We start from the raw sequence: 16655 nt of genomic DNA, 5'->3' as shown, positions 1-16655 counted from the left end.
ATCCAGTGAGGAGGAGGAGCTCCGAGTGACACACACCTCTGTGTGTATACGTCCGCGGCCACGCTGTTCTGAGGTACTGTACACTCTAAGATTAGTAGATGGACATGTGCAGGGGGGGCGCTATGGGAGGGGAGAGGGGTGCTTATACTGATGGGGGGTCTGCACTAGGGGGATTCTATACTGATGGGGGCTCTGCACTAGGGGGATTCTATACTGATGGGGGCTCTGCACTAGGGGGATTCTATACTGATGGGGGCTCTGCACTAGGGGGATTCTATACTGATGGGGGGTCTGCACTAAGGGGAGGTTATATACTGATGGGGGGTCTGCACTAAGGGGGTGATTCTATACTGATGGGGGGTCTGCACTAAGGGGGTGATTCTATACTGATGGGGGTCTGCACTTAGGGGGTGATTCTATACTGATGGGGGTCTGCACTAAGGGGTGATTCTATACTGATGGGGGGTCTGCACTAAGGGGGTGATTCTATACTGATGGGGGGTCTGCACTAAGAGGGGGTGTCTATATTGATGGGGGGGTCTGCACTAAGGGGAGGTTATATACTGATGGGGGGTCTGCACTAAGGGGAGGTTATATACTGATGGGGGGTCTGCACTAAGGGGGTGATTCTATACTGATGGGGGGTCTGCACTAAGGGGGTGATTCTATACTGATGGGGGGTCTGCACTAAAGGGGGGGTGTCTAAACTGTGGGGGTCTGCACTAAGGGGGGATTCTATACTGATGGGTGGTCTGCACTAAGGGGGTGGATTCTACTCTGATTGGGGGTCTGCACTGAGTTTGGAGGTCTATACTGATGGGGGGTGTCTGTACTGATGGGGGGGTCTGCACTGAGGGTGGAGGTCTGTTGTTAGTGAGGGTGATCTATACTGAGGGAGGGGGATCTATACTGCAGGATCTGTACTTAGCGGAGATGGGTCTGTACTGAGGGGGGACTATATTTGGTGGAGGGCGGGGGGGAGGGGGGTGACACCAATTTTTTCAGCACCGGGTGACACCAACCCTAGTGACGCCACTGATGCTTAAAGTGAAACAATAAAAGTGAAATATCCCTTTAAATTTCATACCTGGGGGGGTGTCTACACTATGCCTGTAAATTGGCGCATGTTTCCCATGTTTACAACAGTCCCTGCACAAAATGACAGGAAAAAAAGTAATTTAAAACTACTCGCGGCTATAATGAATTGTCGGTCCCGGCAATACACATAAAAGTCATGAAAAAAACGGTATGGGATTCCCCCACAGTCCATTACTAGGCCCTTTGGGTCTGGTTTGAATATTAGGGGAACCCCAAACCAAAATTCGGCTTTTTTTTTTAATTTTTCGGTCCTTCGGCGGAGCAAGAGAAGAAAAAGAAGACTTCATGGGACATTTTAATTGTTTAGTTTTTAATAAAGGACTTGTCCCAAGCCGTGTCTTGTCATTTTTACCATTTTGACACTTTTTTTGTGAAATGGTAGGGGTACATTTGTACCCCGTTACCATTTCACACGGGAGGGGGTTGGGATATGGGGGTCCCCTTGTTAAAGGGGCTTTCAGATTCCGATAAGCCCCCTGCCCGCAGACCCCCACAACCACAGGTTTGTGGGGATGAGGCCCTTGGCTACCCCAAAGCACCCCCCATGTTGAGGGCATGTGGCCTGGTACAGTTCAGGAGGGGGGACGCTCTCTCGTCCCCCCCTCTTTTCCTGCGTCCTGCCAGGTTGCGTGCTCAGATAAGGGTATGGATTTTTGGGGGGACCCCCACACCATTTGGGCTGTGGGGGAATCCCATGCCATTTTTTTCAATGACTTTTATCTGTATTGCTGAGACCCGACAATTCATTATAGCCGTGAGTTGATACATGTCCCCTGGGGAAGGACCCGGATCCCCAAACACTTTTTATGACAATAACTTGCATATTAACCTTTAAAATTAGCACTTGATTTCTCCCATAGACTTTTAAAGGATGTTCCGTGGCTTTCGAATTTGTTCGCTATTCGGCGAACGGGCAAACAGCCAATGTTTGAGTCAAACTCATGTTCGACCCGAACATAAAGCTCATCCCTAATGTCTACTACAGTGATTTCCATCTCCTAGAAGGAACCCACGAGTATGGTTACATTTTAAGGTGAACCTTGACAGACATAAGAAAACAACCTACTGTGATAAACACATGCATAGTTACATTGATCTCCCACCAACAACATTGATTGGGAGATCTGATGAGCGATTTGGAGAAGTAAAGCAGTTAATGTGTAATATGAGCTGGATTTCTGGAAAACATCTCTACCTCTTTAACCCCTTGTGAGGGGAAGGCTTTTGTAGACCTATATGTTAGCTCAGTGGGTCCACTGTGCAAAGTGAGCGGCCTGTATTTCTGTTGGTGGTGGTATTTTCACGAATCTGCACCAGATTGAAAAGCATCTTTACCAGCACAAGTGTTCACAGCTGAGGACTCTATCTGCCTAACTCCATATTTACCCATTTTATGCATGGACTTTCTCTCTGAAGTTTTTAAATTCATACATTTATTAATCCTTAGTGATTTAGTCTAATTTTATGTAGCGCTGCACGATCTGTCTGCCGCAAGGTCGCAAGTCACAATAAAAATCGCAGATTGCCACCATTGCCAATAAAAGAAAATTATAATAAAAATGCCATAAATCTATCCGCTTGTTTGTAGACATGATAACTTTTGTGCAAACCAATCAATATACGCTTATTGCGATTTTTTTTACCAAAAATATGTAGAAGAATACTTATTGGCCTAAACTGAGGAAGAAATTTGTTTTTTTTAATATTTTTTTGGGATATTTATTATAGCAAATAGTAAAAAATATTGCTTTTTTTTCAAAATTGTCGCTCTTTTTTTGTTTAAACAAAAACCCCAGAGGTGATCAAATACCAAAAAAAGAAAGCTCTATTTGTGGGAAAAAAAGGATGTCAATTTTGTTTGGGTACAACGTCGCACGACTGTGCAATTGTCAGTTAAAGAGATGCAGTGCCGTATCGCAAAAAAGGGCTTGGTCAAGAAGGGGGTAAATCCTTCTGGGGCTGAAGTGGTTAAAGGCTTAGTTCAGGCTTAGGCTTAGCAGCTCTTGCTGATGTCTCCCTCCTCTTTGAGCAGATTGATAGCAAGTGAGCCATTGACTCCTGTTGCTGTAAATCAAATGCTGTGCCAAGGGAGCGGGGCCAAGCTGCCCATCCTGTGTCAATAGGCGCAGGTAGGGTTTTTATCATGTGCTCGGATCAGATAATATATGGAAATATATGTATAACTATAAAATACCTCTAAGTATCTCTCTTTATACTGTCATTATTGTGCAATATACTACATTTGAAAATGTTTTCTATGCTATTCATTCATATGAACTTTATACACAATATGTTTTAACTTGGTTGTTGACCCAAAATGTCTATTTAAAGTGGTTGTAAAGGCAGAAGTTTTTTTATCTTAATGAATTCTATGCATTAAGATAAAAATCCTTGTGTGTGCAGTAGCCCCCCTCAGCCCCTCTAATACTTACCTGAGGTCCCTCTATGTCCAGCAATGCTACATAAGTGTCTCAGTTGCCCAGGACTCCCCTCCTCATTGGCTGAGACAGCAGCGTGGCCCATTGGCTCCTGCTGCTGTCAATCAAAGTCAGTCAGCCAATGAGGAGAGAAAGGGGGCAGGCAGGGACGGGCCACGGCTCTGTGTCTGAATGGACACAGCGAGCTGTGGCTCAGCTCAGGTGCCCCCATAGCAAGCTGCTTGCTGTGGGGGCACTCAACAGGAGGGAGAGGCCAGGAGAGTCAAAGAGGGACCTGAGAAGAAGAGGATGTGGGCTGCTCCGTGGAAAACCACTGCACAGGGCAGGTAAGTATAACATGTTTGTTATTTTTAATTTAAAAAATAGACTTTACAATCACTTTAACTAAACTACTCCAAACTTCCTAGTTAAGCAGGGTTAAGAGTTTTGGTTTTTCTCCTTTCATAACAGTTCTCGTTGCAAATAAAGGCTGTGTTAGCAAGAATGCATAAGTTATTTTATTTATATTTTTTTACATTGTCCCCTCTCACAACTCATGGACAGTATATTAGTTACATACAAATAAACAGAGATCTACTTACCATTGCCTGTACTCGCAGTAGGCATATTGAGGGAAAAGTAAAAAAAAAAAATTATTAGTGAAAGCATAAAAATAACAGTAAATGCAAATTAGTAATTTCCAGAATTGTCAGTGATTAATAATGCTTCCTGTGAAGAAGAATAAAAATAAGTTATTGCATTACACTTATTAGAGCAAGGTACTAAAATTAATACATTACTGAAAAAAAACAGTATAGGCTTTGGCTAGAATGTGCTGTTATAAAATATAATTAAGATAGAGGCATACAGTATATCTTGATCTTTAACTGGACCCACAGGGCAGTTTGTAATATTTCTTAGCACTTCTAAATGTTTACATGCCACCTCCCTAAATACTGTTTTCTTAAATAAAATAACATTCCAAGCTTTGAAGATGGACCCCTTCTGATGTAGGGGGACTTTCCCAGATAGCAAGTATAACTTGTGGCAGTTTTGAATTGTAAGTCTTGTTAACTTGTTGCATATTTTCACTGGCAAGTTGTACACTTGCCAAACACTTGAAGCACAAGTTCAAGTTTAAACTTTTCCAATTTGTAGCACATCTGTGTATCAAGTCTCTAGCAAGAGCAAAGTTGCAGTGGTGAGTCTACAGAAAGAGTTCTGCAAGTCACAGTGACCCCTGTGGTGGGATGACTATTGCACAACATAACTGAACCAGAACTTGCAATGCGGACTTGCTGCAATTGTACAACAAACTTGTGAAGCCTGGCAAGTCTAGCAATAGCTTAGCAATTCATTTTCAAACTTGCAGCCAACTGCTTGCTGTCTTGCTTGATGCTGGTTTGGGTAGTTTGGGAAGACCAGCTGGTGGTTTAGTTGATTAGATTTAATTTCATGGAAGTGTGAACATTGAGGTACCTTTTTCAGCATCTATCTTGCTTTCACCACAAATATGCTGCTTCCTCTTAATATATCTATTGCTCTCATTCTTAGTAATAATATGCAAGCCTTGACAGCCCCCACAGAATAAGCAATGACCTAGGGTAAAATCCTGTATACCTTATCTCCCTGACAAGATAATTATAGAAGTTGGCTTGTGTAAAATAGATAATACAAATTGTTTTTACTTGCAGAGTAAAACAGAGTAAAAAAAATTTCTCTATCCTAATCAAAAAATTTCTGAGTTTGGCACAAAAAACAGGAAAGCTTTTGACCTATTTGGACATAATCGAATATAGTCTAAGAATCATAGACCATTTAGGTAATGAACAAACCTAGACAGAGCAAATTCTGAGGATGTCACTATGTGCAAGGTCCTCACAGTCCTTATACTTAAGCCTAATAAGGATCCCATATAATGTGAATCCTACCGCCCTATCTCTCTTATTATTAAAGATGCAAACATTTTACCCTATACCCTTTTGACAAAAATTCCTCTCAATCCATACACTGCTCCTCGTAACTTCAAATTATTGACCAATTTAGATATCTGGAGATAACAATACAACTTCCTCCTAAAAATGATATTACAGCAAATCCATATCCTCTCCTAACAGTCCTTCACACACCTGTATTTCACTAGAGACCTCACAACAGGAGATTGACACCCTCCTTGTCTGTAACCTTAAAGATTAAAACCTCACGTGAAAATTCTCCTACATATAGTAACAATTATTAAGGAAGAATGGTTTATCTCCCCTAACATTCCTACCTGGTTTTCAATTTCTTTCATTTCCAAACATATCTTACAGGAACACTCCCATTAGAAAACATTTGTACAAGTTCTCTGGAAAATTGTAGTAATTTTGACAATTCCAAAGAGACTTTGGTCTTTCTTACATAGTACATATATTCAATTAATACCAACAATCCCAACTTGAAACAAATACACTTACAACCAGGAAAAAATAAGTTGGTTGCTAGGTATTATTTAGTCCTCCTAGGTGAAGGTACTGTTAGATATCATAAGGCTACAAAAAGGTGGCAAAGTAAAGTCTTAGACTGATTATTTAAAGTAAAAAATAATCTAAACTTACAGCTGATAATTTGCCATGTTTCAGTCAATCACCAACCATGCTAAAGACCACATTCATACAGACCAAACAAGGCAGCAAACAAGGCAGCATCGGGAAATTAGGCCATGTCAAGTCACTGGTACAGCTTCGGTATAGCTTGCGCAGGCTTCTGGGAATAACACATTATTACAGTACCTACAGATTGTATAAATATTTGAATCTTCCTTCATATTCACTTCCCAGAGTGCCCTGTACAGCCAACTATAGAGTGAGTGAGTTAAGGCCAATAAGGGCTCTACCACTTTGAACAGGACAACAAACATTTTTAAAAAGACCCTGTCACCAGAGCAGCAGCTTTAAAAATATTTTCGTCCCCTAAGCTATAAATGTTCAAATTGTCAGAGAAATCCAACACTTCATAGAGTGTCAAATCCAGGGCAAATAGGCTTTTTACTTTGCAAAGGAATGTTCCCTTAACTTAGTGAATGTAACAAAATTTCACTTTGCAAAGAACATCCCAATCCCATGCAAGTAAAATGAAGGGAAAAACTGTTTTTGCTTGCACATTATTGGATAATAGAAGTCAGCAGAGCTTAGTTTCCTTCACTAAGCTAAGAGAAAATTACTTCGCAAAGTGAACAGCCTATTTGCCTTTAGTAAAACAACCCCATAGAGTAGAAGCATATAGCAGCTGAGCAGAGAGAGCTCAGTTCATGCTTTGTATTACTATACTGCCACTGACATGGCACACATCCATGCCTTCAGCTTGGTTGATACCATGCATGAGTGTCTCTAAAGGAACGGCTCTAAATCTGATGGGTCCATTACTGTCCTGTCCATGACAGAAGACCTCAGCAGTTGCAACCTGTCTGTCCACTATTACAAGGGAGGAAAATTCTTATAGTAATTTTAGACAGGATGCTATAAAAAAAACTGACATTTATAATATAAATGTTCAAAATGTCATAGGAAGCTTTTAATTACTAAATCTCATAAGTTGATATTGTATCTCAAAAAGACCCTCTAGAAATGATAATTTTTTCCCTCTTCTTAAAAGACACATCATAAAACCTCATTATCATTTCCAGATATAAGCTAGCTATATATTAAGAAGCAATGACCTTTGCAATAATCTTTGTGAACGGAATTTAGTATAAAAAATACATGCAGTATAATGATACCGCACACATGCAGTACATTCAGCACATTTGTACAATATACACTTTATTTAGTTAAAAGCATAATTTTTTAATTGAAAAATAATGCACATTTATAAAAAATCCGCATTTGCTGTGCTTTACTCAACTGACCTTATAGAGAAGTATATATACACTAAGCAAAATTATAAATGCAACACTTTTGTGTTTGCCCTTATTTATCATGAGCTAAACCTAAAGACCTACGACTTTTTCTATGTACACAAAAGGCCTATTTCTCTCAAATATTGTTCACAAATCTGTCTAAATCTGCGTTAGTGAGCACTTCTCCTTTGCCAAGATAATCCATCCACCTCACAGGTGCGGCATATCAAGATGCTGATTAGACAGCATGATTATTGCACAGGTGTGCCTTAGGCTGGCCACAATAAAAGGGCACTCTAAAATGGGCAGTTTTATCACACAGCACAATGCCACAGATGTAGCAAGTTTTGAGGGAGCGTGCAATTGGCATGCTGACTGCAGGAATGTCCACCAGAGCTGTTGCTCTTGAATTGAATGTTCATTTCTCTACCATAAGCTGTCTCCAAAGGCATTTCAGAGAATTTGGCAGTACATCCAACCGGCCTCACAACCGCAGACCATGTGTAACCACACCAGCCCAGGACCTCCATATCCAGCATCTTCACCTCCAAGATCATCTGAGACCAGCCACCTGGACAGCTGCTGCAACAATTGGTTTGCATAACCAAAGAATTTCTGCACAAACTGTCAGAAACCATCTCAGGAAAGCTCATCTGCATGCTCGTCATCCTCATCGGGGTCTCGACCTGACTGCAGTTCATCATCGTAAACGACTTGAGTGGGCAAATGCTCACATTCTATGGGGACTGGCACTTTGTAGAGGTGTTCTCTTCAAGGATAAATTCCGATTTCCACTGTACAGGGCAGATGGCAGACAGCGTGTATGGCGTCATGTGGATGAGCACTTTTCTGATGTCAACGTTGTGGATCGAGTGGCCCATGGTGGCGGTGGGGTTATGGTATGGGCAGGCATATGCTATGGACAACAAACACAGGTGCAGTTTATTGATGGCATTTTGAATGCACAGAGATACGTGACAAGATCCTGAGGCCCATTGTTGTGCCATTCATCCACAACCATCACCTCATGTTGCAGCATGATAATGCACGGCCCCATGTTGCAAGAATTTGTACACAATTCCTGGAAGCTGAAAACATCCCAGTTCTTGCATGGCCAGCATACTCACCGGACTTGTCACCCATTGAGCATGTTTGGGATGCTCTGGATCAGCGTATACGACAATATCCAGCAACTTCACACAGTCATTGAAGAAGAATGTACCAACATTCCACAGGCTACAATCAACAACCTGATCAACTCTATGTGAAGGAGATGTGCTGCACTGCGTGAGGCAAATAATGGTCACACCAGATACTGACTGTTTTTCAGACCCCCCGGACCCCCCCCCCCCAATACAATAAAGTGGCACATTTTTGAGTGTTTTTTTTTATTATGGTCAGCCTAAGGCACACCTGTGCAATAATCATGCTGTCTAATCAGCATCTTGATATGCCACATCTGTGAGGTGGATGGATTATCTCGGCAAAGGAGAAGTGGTCACTAACACAGATTTAGACAGATTTGTGAACAATATTTGAGAGAAATAGGCCTTTTGTGAGCATAGAAAAAGTTGTAGGTCTTTGTGTTCAGCTCATGATAAATAATAGGGGCAAACACAAAAGTGTTGAGTTTATAATCTTGCTCAATATATATATATATATATATATATATATATATATATATATATATATATATATATATATATATATATTGGGTTGTTTCTAAAAGGTCAGTTCATATACAGCATATACAGTATAAAGATATATATAAAGAGAGAGAGAAAGAGAGACTATTTGAACAGTCAGAACAGTCAGTTGGAAGTCATCACTAAGCTTTAATAACTACTTATTGTAATACCAGCTCAAACTATAATAACAATGTGAGTGGTAAGTGTTAGAACAAGCACTTGGCTAATCAGTCTAACCTGAAATGTGCTACGCATCCCAATATCACAATGTAATGTTTGTGCTGATGCAGCCTGAACATTGATTTGCAGAACGCAAATACTAACTATAGTTAAAGACTTGTGTTTACATTGAATTTTGAAGTATTTTGTTTACTCTGAATGTACGAGGGGCGTTAAAGTCAAACTGGGACTTTTAATTTTACAGGTATACAAAGGGATGCTAGTGTGGCGGTACTACATGCAGTAGTAAGTGGCACGTTTGTCCTAGTACTGATAGGCAGCGCACATGTAAAAATATCAAGAGTTAAAAAAACAGGTACATAATGATATTAAGTATATTGAAGTGCATGTCAAGCCAAAAATTGTTTTCTAGTTTTGGAGAGCGTGGGAAAGGTGTCAGGGCTGGGCTCAGCCCTTCCTTCTCAGAGCTGGCCGCTCAGCTGTCGGCTAATTGCCAGCTCCTATATTTCCACAGGTACTCAGCTGTTGATGATATCCTGCTCGTCAGTCCTGCCTACTTAAACTGCTCAAGCCCAGTGGATCTCGGCCTTCGCCTACTGTCAGAAACCATGATATCAGGCCGAGACAGAAGTACAGTTAAATCACACTTGTTTAATAATATAAGTAAAAAGAACAAACGTGGTCAACATCACAGAAACTATCTCCTACGATCCTGTTCAAGACTTGCTTTGCTGACATCCCTTCTGGCTTCAGATCCTGCTTGCTGTTCCACTACATTGATTCCTGACTTCTGGCTTGGCTGAATATCCGATCCGGTTACTGAACTTTGGCTATGTTTTGACTATGTTTGTTCTTTTTACTTTTATTATTAAACAAGTGTGATTTAACTGTACTTCTGTCTCGGCCTGATTTCATGGTTTCTGACAAAAGGATTAGAATTGTCTGTTTTTACAGTGATCTGGGGCTCCATTCGAGAGATTAAAGCTAGCCAAACATTTCATTTTTTCGCTCAGCCAGAGGGCTGAGTGAAAAAAAATATCAGATTCCTCCATCACTCAGGATAACTAATTGGCGGCAGCCGTTAATTCATAAAAATTCACAAAATCAGCTTTTGTTGAGCGGGAGCGGCCGCACTCTGATCAAAATTTGGCCAGTCCCTGCTGAACTGGTGCAATTTTGTTTAGTGTAGTGTATGGTCAGCTTTACTCTCACTTCCTGCCCTGATGAAAATAGTTTCACCATACCTGAAGTTAGGGAAAATCTGCAAAAGCATCATACACAGATATACAAATCTGACATGGGTTCTAGCCTTCACCTACTCTACTAAAATAATATGTTTTTCTCTCTGTGTTGCTTTAGGAGAGTTCACCCCAAGTCCTATCTGATAAAATATTGTTAACAGGAAAGAAATTGAGGACAACTCTCTCTCTCCAGATACCAATAAAAGAATGACGTTCTAACTGTTCTCCACGGTATCCAAAACAAGGAAAAAAGCTTTAGCTGGACATACACTTTGAACATTTCTTCAAATCTAAATCCTACTGTCAATATTTTCTTGTGCATTATCAAATGAACATAGAATCTAAGCTTGAAGCCAGACTATACTTACCCCCTCTTGCTCCCACTCTGGTGATGACATCTTCAATGAGTTCTCTTCAGGATTTGGGATCTTTGGCCATCCTAACAGGCTGCATCAGAGTGATGCAACTTCCACGCATGTGAATAGGAGCAAACAGAACAACTGTCTTCCTGGAACAACTGCCTTGAATGTATACTAAGCCGCACATATTCTCAAGGAGTTTGCAAACAGGCAGGTATGCTTCCTCTATTGCGGAAGAGGCAAGGAGCTCCATCTCTCTACATTTGATTTTCATATGAACAGACTCTAAACAATCAGCTCAATGTTTCTCAGTGTGTGCCTTCAAATATCTTTATCTATCTTCTACACTATCTGTAATAGTTGTTTTTACTTTCTAGTGTCAGCTTTTATTGTTTAAGTTGATCATAGGTTAGCTTTAAAGTGTAATCTATCACACTATAAAAACACAAGATTTTGGGTACACAGGAGGACAGATCTTCGTAGCATCAACACCTTAGGGTTGCTGGGTAAAAACACAATTAATGCGCTAGAATAAATTAAAATATGATGGCATGTATCTGACTAGTTTTCAGAGAGAGTTAACTCTGATGCTTCAGGGTCCAGCAAAAAAAAAACACAGGAAACAGAAGGAGGCAGAGGTGGCAAAAAGCTACCAAGAATAACAGCTGATTGACATTTGCACACTAGAGCCTTCCAAATTTTAAAGCCTTGTTAGGAAAGCTGAACAATCACATTGACACCTGCACCTGAGAATTTGAGATTCAGACAGCATTAGTTATCCAAACGCTCCAGCCTTACTAATATAGCCAGGTCCTAGACCTGTAGGTAGACTACATTGCAGCCAAGTGATGCAGCTTCATTCTAGGAAATGCTAGTCTGTGACTTTAAAATGAAGAAGGAACAGCACATTCAAGCAAAATTAAATCCTCCTATCCTTTACAGCCAAGGAAACTTGCCTTAAATGTAACTGCTTTGGGGGACGGTAAAAAGAGGAACTAAAGTCTGCAATACTTTCCTCTCCTTCAGTGGTTCTATGACACTGTCATCTTCTACCCAGCTTCTTCCAAGTGCTGATCCGTGGCCGTCTTAATTAGCTGGTGCAGGATGACATCACTTCTGCCTATGCACAGGAGCTTAGTAATCCCAATACGCAGGATCTGTACTGGAAAGTAAACTGAGCTGCGCATGCACAGCTCAGTTTACATTAAAAAAAAGACAGCAGGTAGGCAGGTGGGTTTATTTTATTGCTGAAGAGACACTGCGCACCTCTTCTACAATAAAGTGCCTGGCCACTAGCAATGTTCTATTTTGACACTTTAGTTCTGCTTTAAATCTATAGATTTAGTTCAACTTTAATGTGTTTTTTCCCTTGCTCTCCCTTCCTGTAAGCAATACTGTTTTAGTAAATCAACCTCAATGTTTGTGAAACAACCAAAAAAAGACTATAAAGTAAATGATGTAAGATAAAATGATTTTGTTTTTTTTTTTTTAACAAACACCAACATTTTATACTGTCTTCCATTTTTATATATCTCTCGTAGCCTTAAATGACCTTTAGTAGTTATTTATATGACAATGAGAAAAGGCTGAATTTCACACAGAGATAACTGCTCTCCACGGAGCAATGCAATCACTGTTCCCACTGCCTGTTTTCCAGAAAGTAAGAGAAAGGGGACATAGGAAATACAGCATGGTAAGCCCTTCTCTGCCCATTGCTCCAACATGCTTTATACCCAGACAATTAGCATAGCATACCTCTGTTTCTGCAGAGATAGACAATATATTTATAAGATTTTAATTCTCAGTTGAAGAAATTGCAGAACAGAGGTGGGAAAAGGAACCTTGTTCACTTGATCAGGAATTTCAAGTGAAAAAAAAAATCACCTTGTCCATTACCATTTCACTGATTTTCTGTAGCCGGTGAAGATTTCATCAACCTGACCGACAATGACATAATGCAGCAAAGGTCTGTATCAGCTGCAGGCACTTCTGCGCTCAAGTCTCTTGGTGGCTTACATTATCCTCTGTTACTTACAGTTTTTATGGGTCTAATTTCATACAAAATAAAAAGGTTTTATCCATAACGCTAATTTCATTTAAAAAATAGTTTTTGCTGCTAGCTATTTAACCCTATCTAAGATTAGGGATATATTGAGAGTTATAGGTGTTTTTGTAGCCAAGTGATCTCCCCACTGTAAATAAAAAACTAGCACATTTACATATCAAAATAAAACAAACTGACTGCCCCAGGGGACATGTATCAATGCAAATTTTTTTTAAAAAAACGTCCGTTTTTCGGGAGCAGTGATTTTTTTTTTTAATGTTTAAAGTGAAACAATAAAATAGAAATATTCCTTTAAATATTGTGCCTGGGGGGGTGTCTATAGTATGCATGTAAAGTGGCACAGTTTTCCCGTGTTTAGAACAGTACCACAGCAAAATGACATTTCTAAAGGAAAAATTGTCATTTAAAACTGATTGTGGCTATAATGAATTGTCGGGTCACGGCAATATAGATACAGATAATTGAAAAAAAGAGCATGGGATCCACCCCCCCCCCCCCCCTGTCCATTACCAGGCCCTTTGGGTCTAGTATGAATATTAAGGGAAACCCCGAATCAAATTTTAAATAAAAAATGGCGTAGGGGTCCCCCCCAAAATCCATACCAGACTCTTCAGCTCTGGTATGGATTTTAAGGGGAACCCTGCGCCAAAATTTTTTAAAAAATGGCATAGGGGCCCCCCAAAATCCATACCAGAGCCTTTTCCGAGCACCTAACCTGGCAGGCCGCAGGAAAAGAGGGGGGGGGCGAGAGAGTTCATGTAGCCTCAGCTAAATACAGTATACAGATCTGTTTTCTGGTAGTGGGATGGAAATTTCCCTTCCCACACTCCAAACAAAATTGAGTAGAACTGAGAGCCGCTCAGCCATTCATAGGCAACTTTGTATTCCTTGAACGTTGGGGAGAGTCGGAGATCCTGATGTCACCCATCTGTCTCTTTGTCTCAGCCAGTACACATTAATTACAGGATACGGCTGTATGTGGCAGTATGCAGGTGTATGCAGCTCGGAGCGTAAACACTCATATGCCTACAGACATATGCCCCTGGACTGTGTTTCTGCTAAAAGCTGTGTGTACCTTTGTACAAAATTGTACAGTCATATCCTATAATTAATGTGTGCATGTGGCTGTACACAAGACCTCTGGCTCCCAGGTGCCAAAATAGGGCCATGAGCACGAGCCCTTAGATTTCCACTAAAGTTCTACCCTATAAATATACTCATAATTCCATCACGCAGGTTTATCGAGTCAACATATTTTATCTAGTGGCCTAATGCCCTGTACACACGGTCGGATTTTCCGACGGAAAATGTGCAATCAGAGCTTGTTGTTGGAAATTCCGACCGTGTGTGGGCTCCATCACACATTTTCCATCGGAATTTCCTACACACAAAGTTTGAGAGCAGGCTATAAAATTTTCCGACAACAAAATCCGTTGTTGGAAATTCCGATCGTGTATACACAAATCCGACGCACAAAGTGCCTGGCATGCTCAGAATAAATTAAGAGATGAAAGCTATTGGTACTGCCCCGTTTATAGTCCCGACGTACGTGTTTTACGTCACTGCATTCAGAATGATCGGATTTTCCGACAACTTTGTGCGACCGTGTGTATGCAAGACAAGTTTGAGCCAACATCCGTCGGAAAAAATCCATGGATTTTGTTGTCGGAATGTCCGATCAATGTCCGACCATGTGTACGGGGCATAAGTATTAAAACTGTACAGAGAACATTGGTACACACAATGACAGCTTATTATAAATTAGTGTTTAATAGTACACCACTATACTCATAATGCTGTCACACAAGCTTATGAGTCGACATCTTTTATTGGCTTTAATTGGCTTATGTAATAAAATAGTGCTGAGAACACTGGCATGCACTACTATGACAGCTTATCTGAAATTAGTGTTTAATGGTGTACCACTAGTTATCACACATCACTGCTATATGGAATAAGCCCAACATTCCAAATTATGCATCATAAATGAATTCATCATTACTTTATCCTAAGCATCACTTTTAATCATCATTCATTTTTGCACCTCTACTACAAGTATGAATTAGTCAATTGCAAGGATTACTGCTTACCAAATCTCTCACTATAGGCAAAGTCTTCTTCCTCCGTAAATCTGGCATACTGTCAATCCCATAAAGCCCACTTCCAGGTCTGCCAAGAAAAAAAAGACGCCTTAGTTAAAAAGGAAAATCACTTTTTTATTTTGACTAATTTTAATGATTGCACTGTAACATTTAAGTGTTACTAAACCCAGGACCCTGCATTCACTATATCTGGTCTCACACAGTATACAGAACATGGAAATACAATTATTTTAGTGAATATAAACTGCTAAATACCTTTTCTTATCAGCAGTATAAAGCAGTCTTGTGACTTCAATCAGTGTCTGGTTAAAGCTTGTAGGAGGAGTTTTCATTCTACTCTGACTGTCCCATGAGGCTGCAAGACCCCTGACCCTCTGTGTGGACAGTGCTGATTAGCCTTGTGCTGATCACATGCACCCTCCCAAGAAAAAAACTCTTTAGCAATACACACCAAACTGAGCATGTGCAGAGTGACTTCAAAGGCTCTGTTCTATCAGAAAATGGATTGGGGACAGTGGAAGAATGGGAGGATTAAACAGCCTTTTTACACAATTCAGAGGATTAACCCCTTAGGTTCCACAGTGAGTATAACAAACATGCTTTACTGCATATACAGACTGATTTTACTGTTGTGGGTTAAGTAATGCCCCGTACACACGGTCGGATTTTCCGATGGAAAATGTCCGATCGGAGCGTGTTGTCAGACATTCCGACCATGTGTGGGCTCCATTGGACATTTTCCATTGGAATTTCTGACACACAAAGTTTGAGAGCTTGCTATAAAATTTTCCGACAACAAAATCCGTTGTCGGAATTTCCGATCGTGTGTACACAAATCCGATGCACAAAGTGCCACGCATGCTCAGAATAAATAAAGAGATGAAAGCTATTGGCCACTGCCCCGTTTATAGTCCCGACGTACGTGTTTTACATCACCGCGTTCAGAACGATCGGATTTTCCAACAACTTTCTGTGACCGTGTGTATGCAAGACAAGTTTGAGCCAACATCCGTCGGAAAAAATCCATGGATTTTGTTGTCGGAATGTCCGATCAATGTCCGACCGTGTGTACGGGGCATAACACTTTAACCTAAAATTAACCAACCAATGAAGCGCAATAAGTGTGCTGCTATTGCTAACCTTTTCTGAAGTAGCTAATTATCAAGATAATTCTCTGTCTTCAATATTGTATTCATAGTACATTTATTAAAACATGCCAGTTAAAGTGATATTAAACCCAAAAGCAAACATTCATTATATTGCAGCTTACCAGTTCTAATGCCGCGTACACACGGTCGGACTTTTCGTCTACAAAAGTCCAACGGACGCTGACGGACTAAAGCTGGCTGGTAATCCGATCGTGTGTGGGCTTCTCCGGACTTTCAACTGACTTTTTTAGCCTCAAATCCGACGGACTTTAGATTTGAAACATGCTTCAAATCTTTACGTCGTAAGTACGACGGACCCCGAAATCCGCTCGTCTGTGTGCTAGTCCGACGGACAAAAACCCATGCTAGGGCAGCTATTGGCTACTGGCTATGAACTTCCTTATTTTAGTCCGGTGTTCGTCATCACGTACGAATCCGTCGGACTTTTGTGTGGTCGTGTGTAGGCAAGTCCGTTCGTAA

At 40.7% G+C, this 16655-nt stretch overlaps 1 protein-coding gene across 1 annotated transcript in view; it reads right to left on the bottom strand.

The window, feature by feature from the left end:
* UNC13C (unc-13 homolog C) overlaps positions 1-16655 on the bottom strand; it is an 884756-nt gene that overhangs the window by 597734 nt on the left and 270367 nt on the right. The window contains exons 6-7 of the mRNA XM_073618754.1: positions 15016-15094; positions 4118-4123 (exon numbers count right to left, since the gene is read on the bottom strand). Coding sequence (XP_073474855.1) covers positions 4118-4123; positions 15016-15094 — 85 coding nt within the window. The remainder of the gene's footprint in view (positions 1-4117; positions 4124-15015; positions 15095-16655) is intronic.

This window comes from Aquarana catesbeiana, linkage group LG03 (assembly GCF_042186555.1).
Source record: "Aquarana catesbeiana isolate 2022-GZ linkage group LG03, ASM4218655v1, whole genome shotgun sequence".
Taxonomy (NCBI): Eukaryota; Metazoa; Chordata; class Amphibia; order Anura; family Ranidae; genus Aquarana; species Aquarana catesbeiana.
The sequence above is the reverse complement of the archived record's forward strand: the minus strand, read 5'-3'. Positions and strand labels throughout refer to the sequence as shown.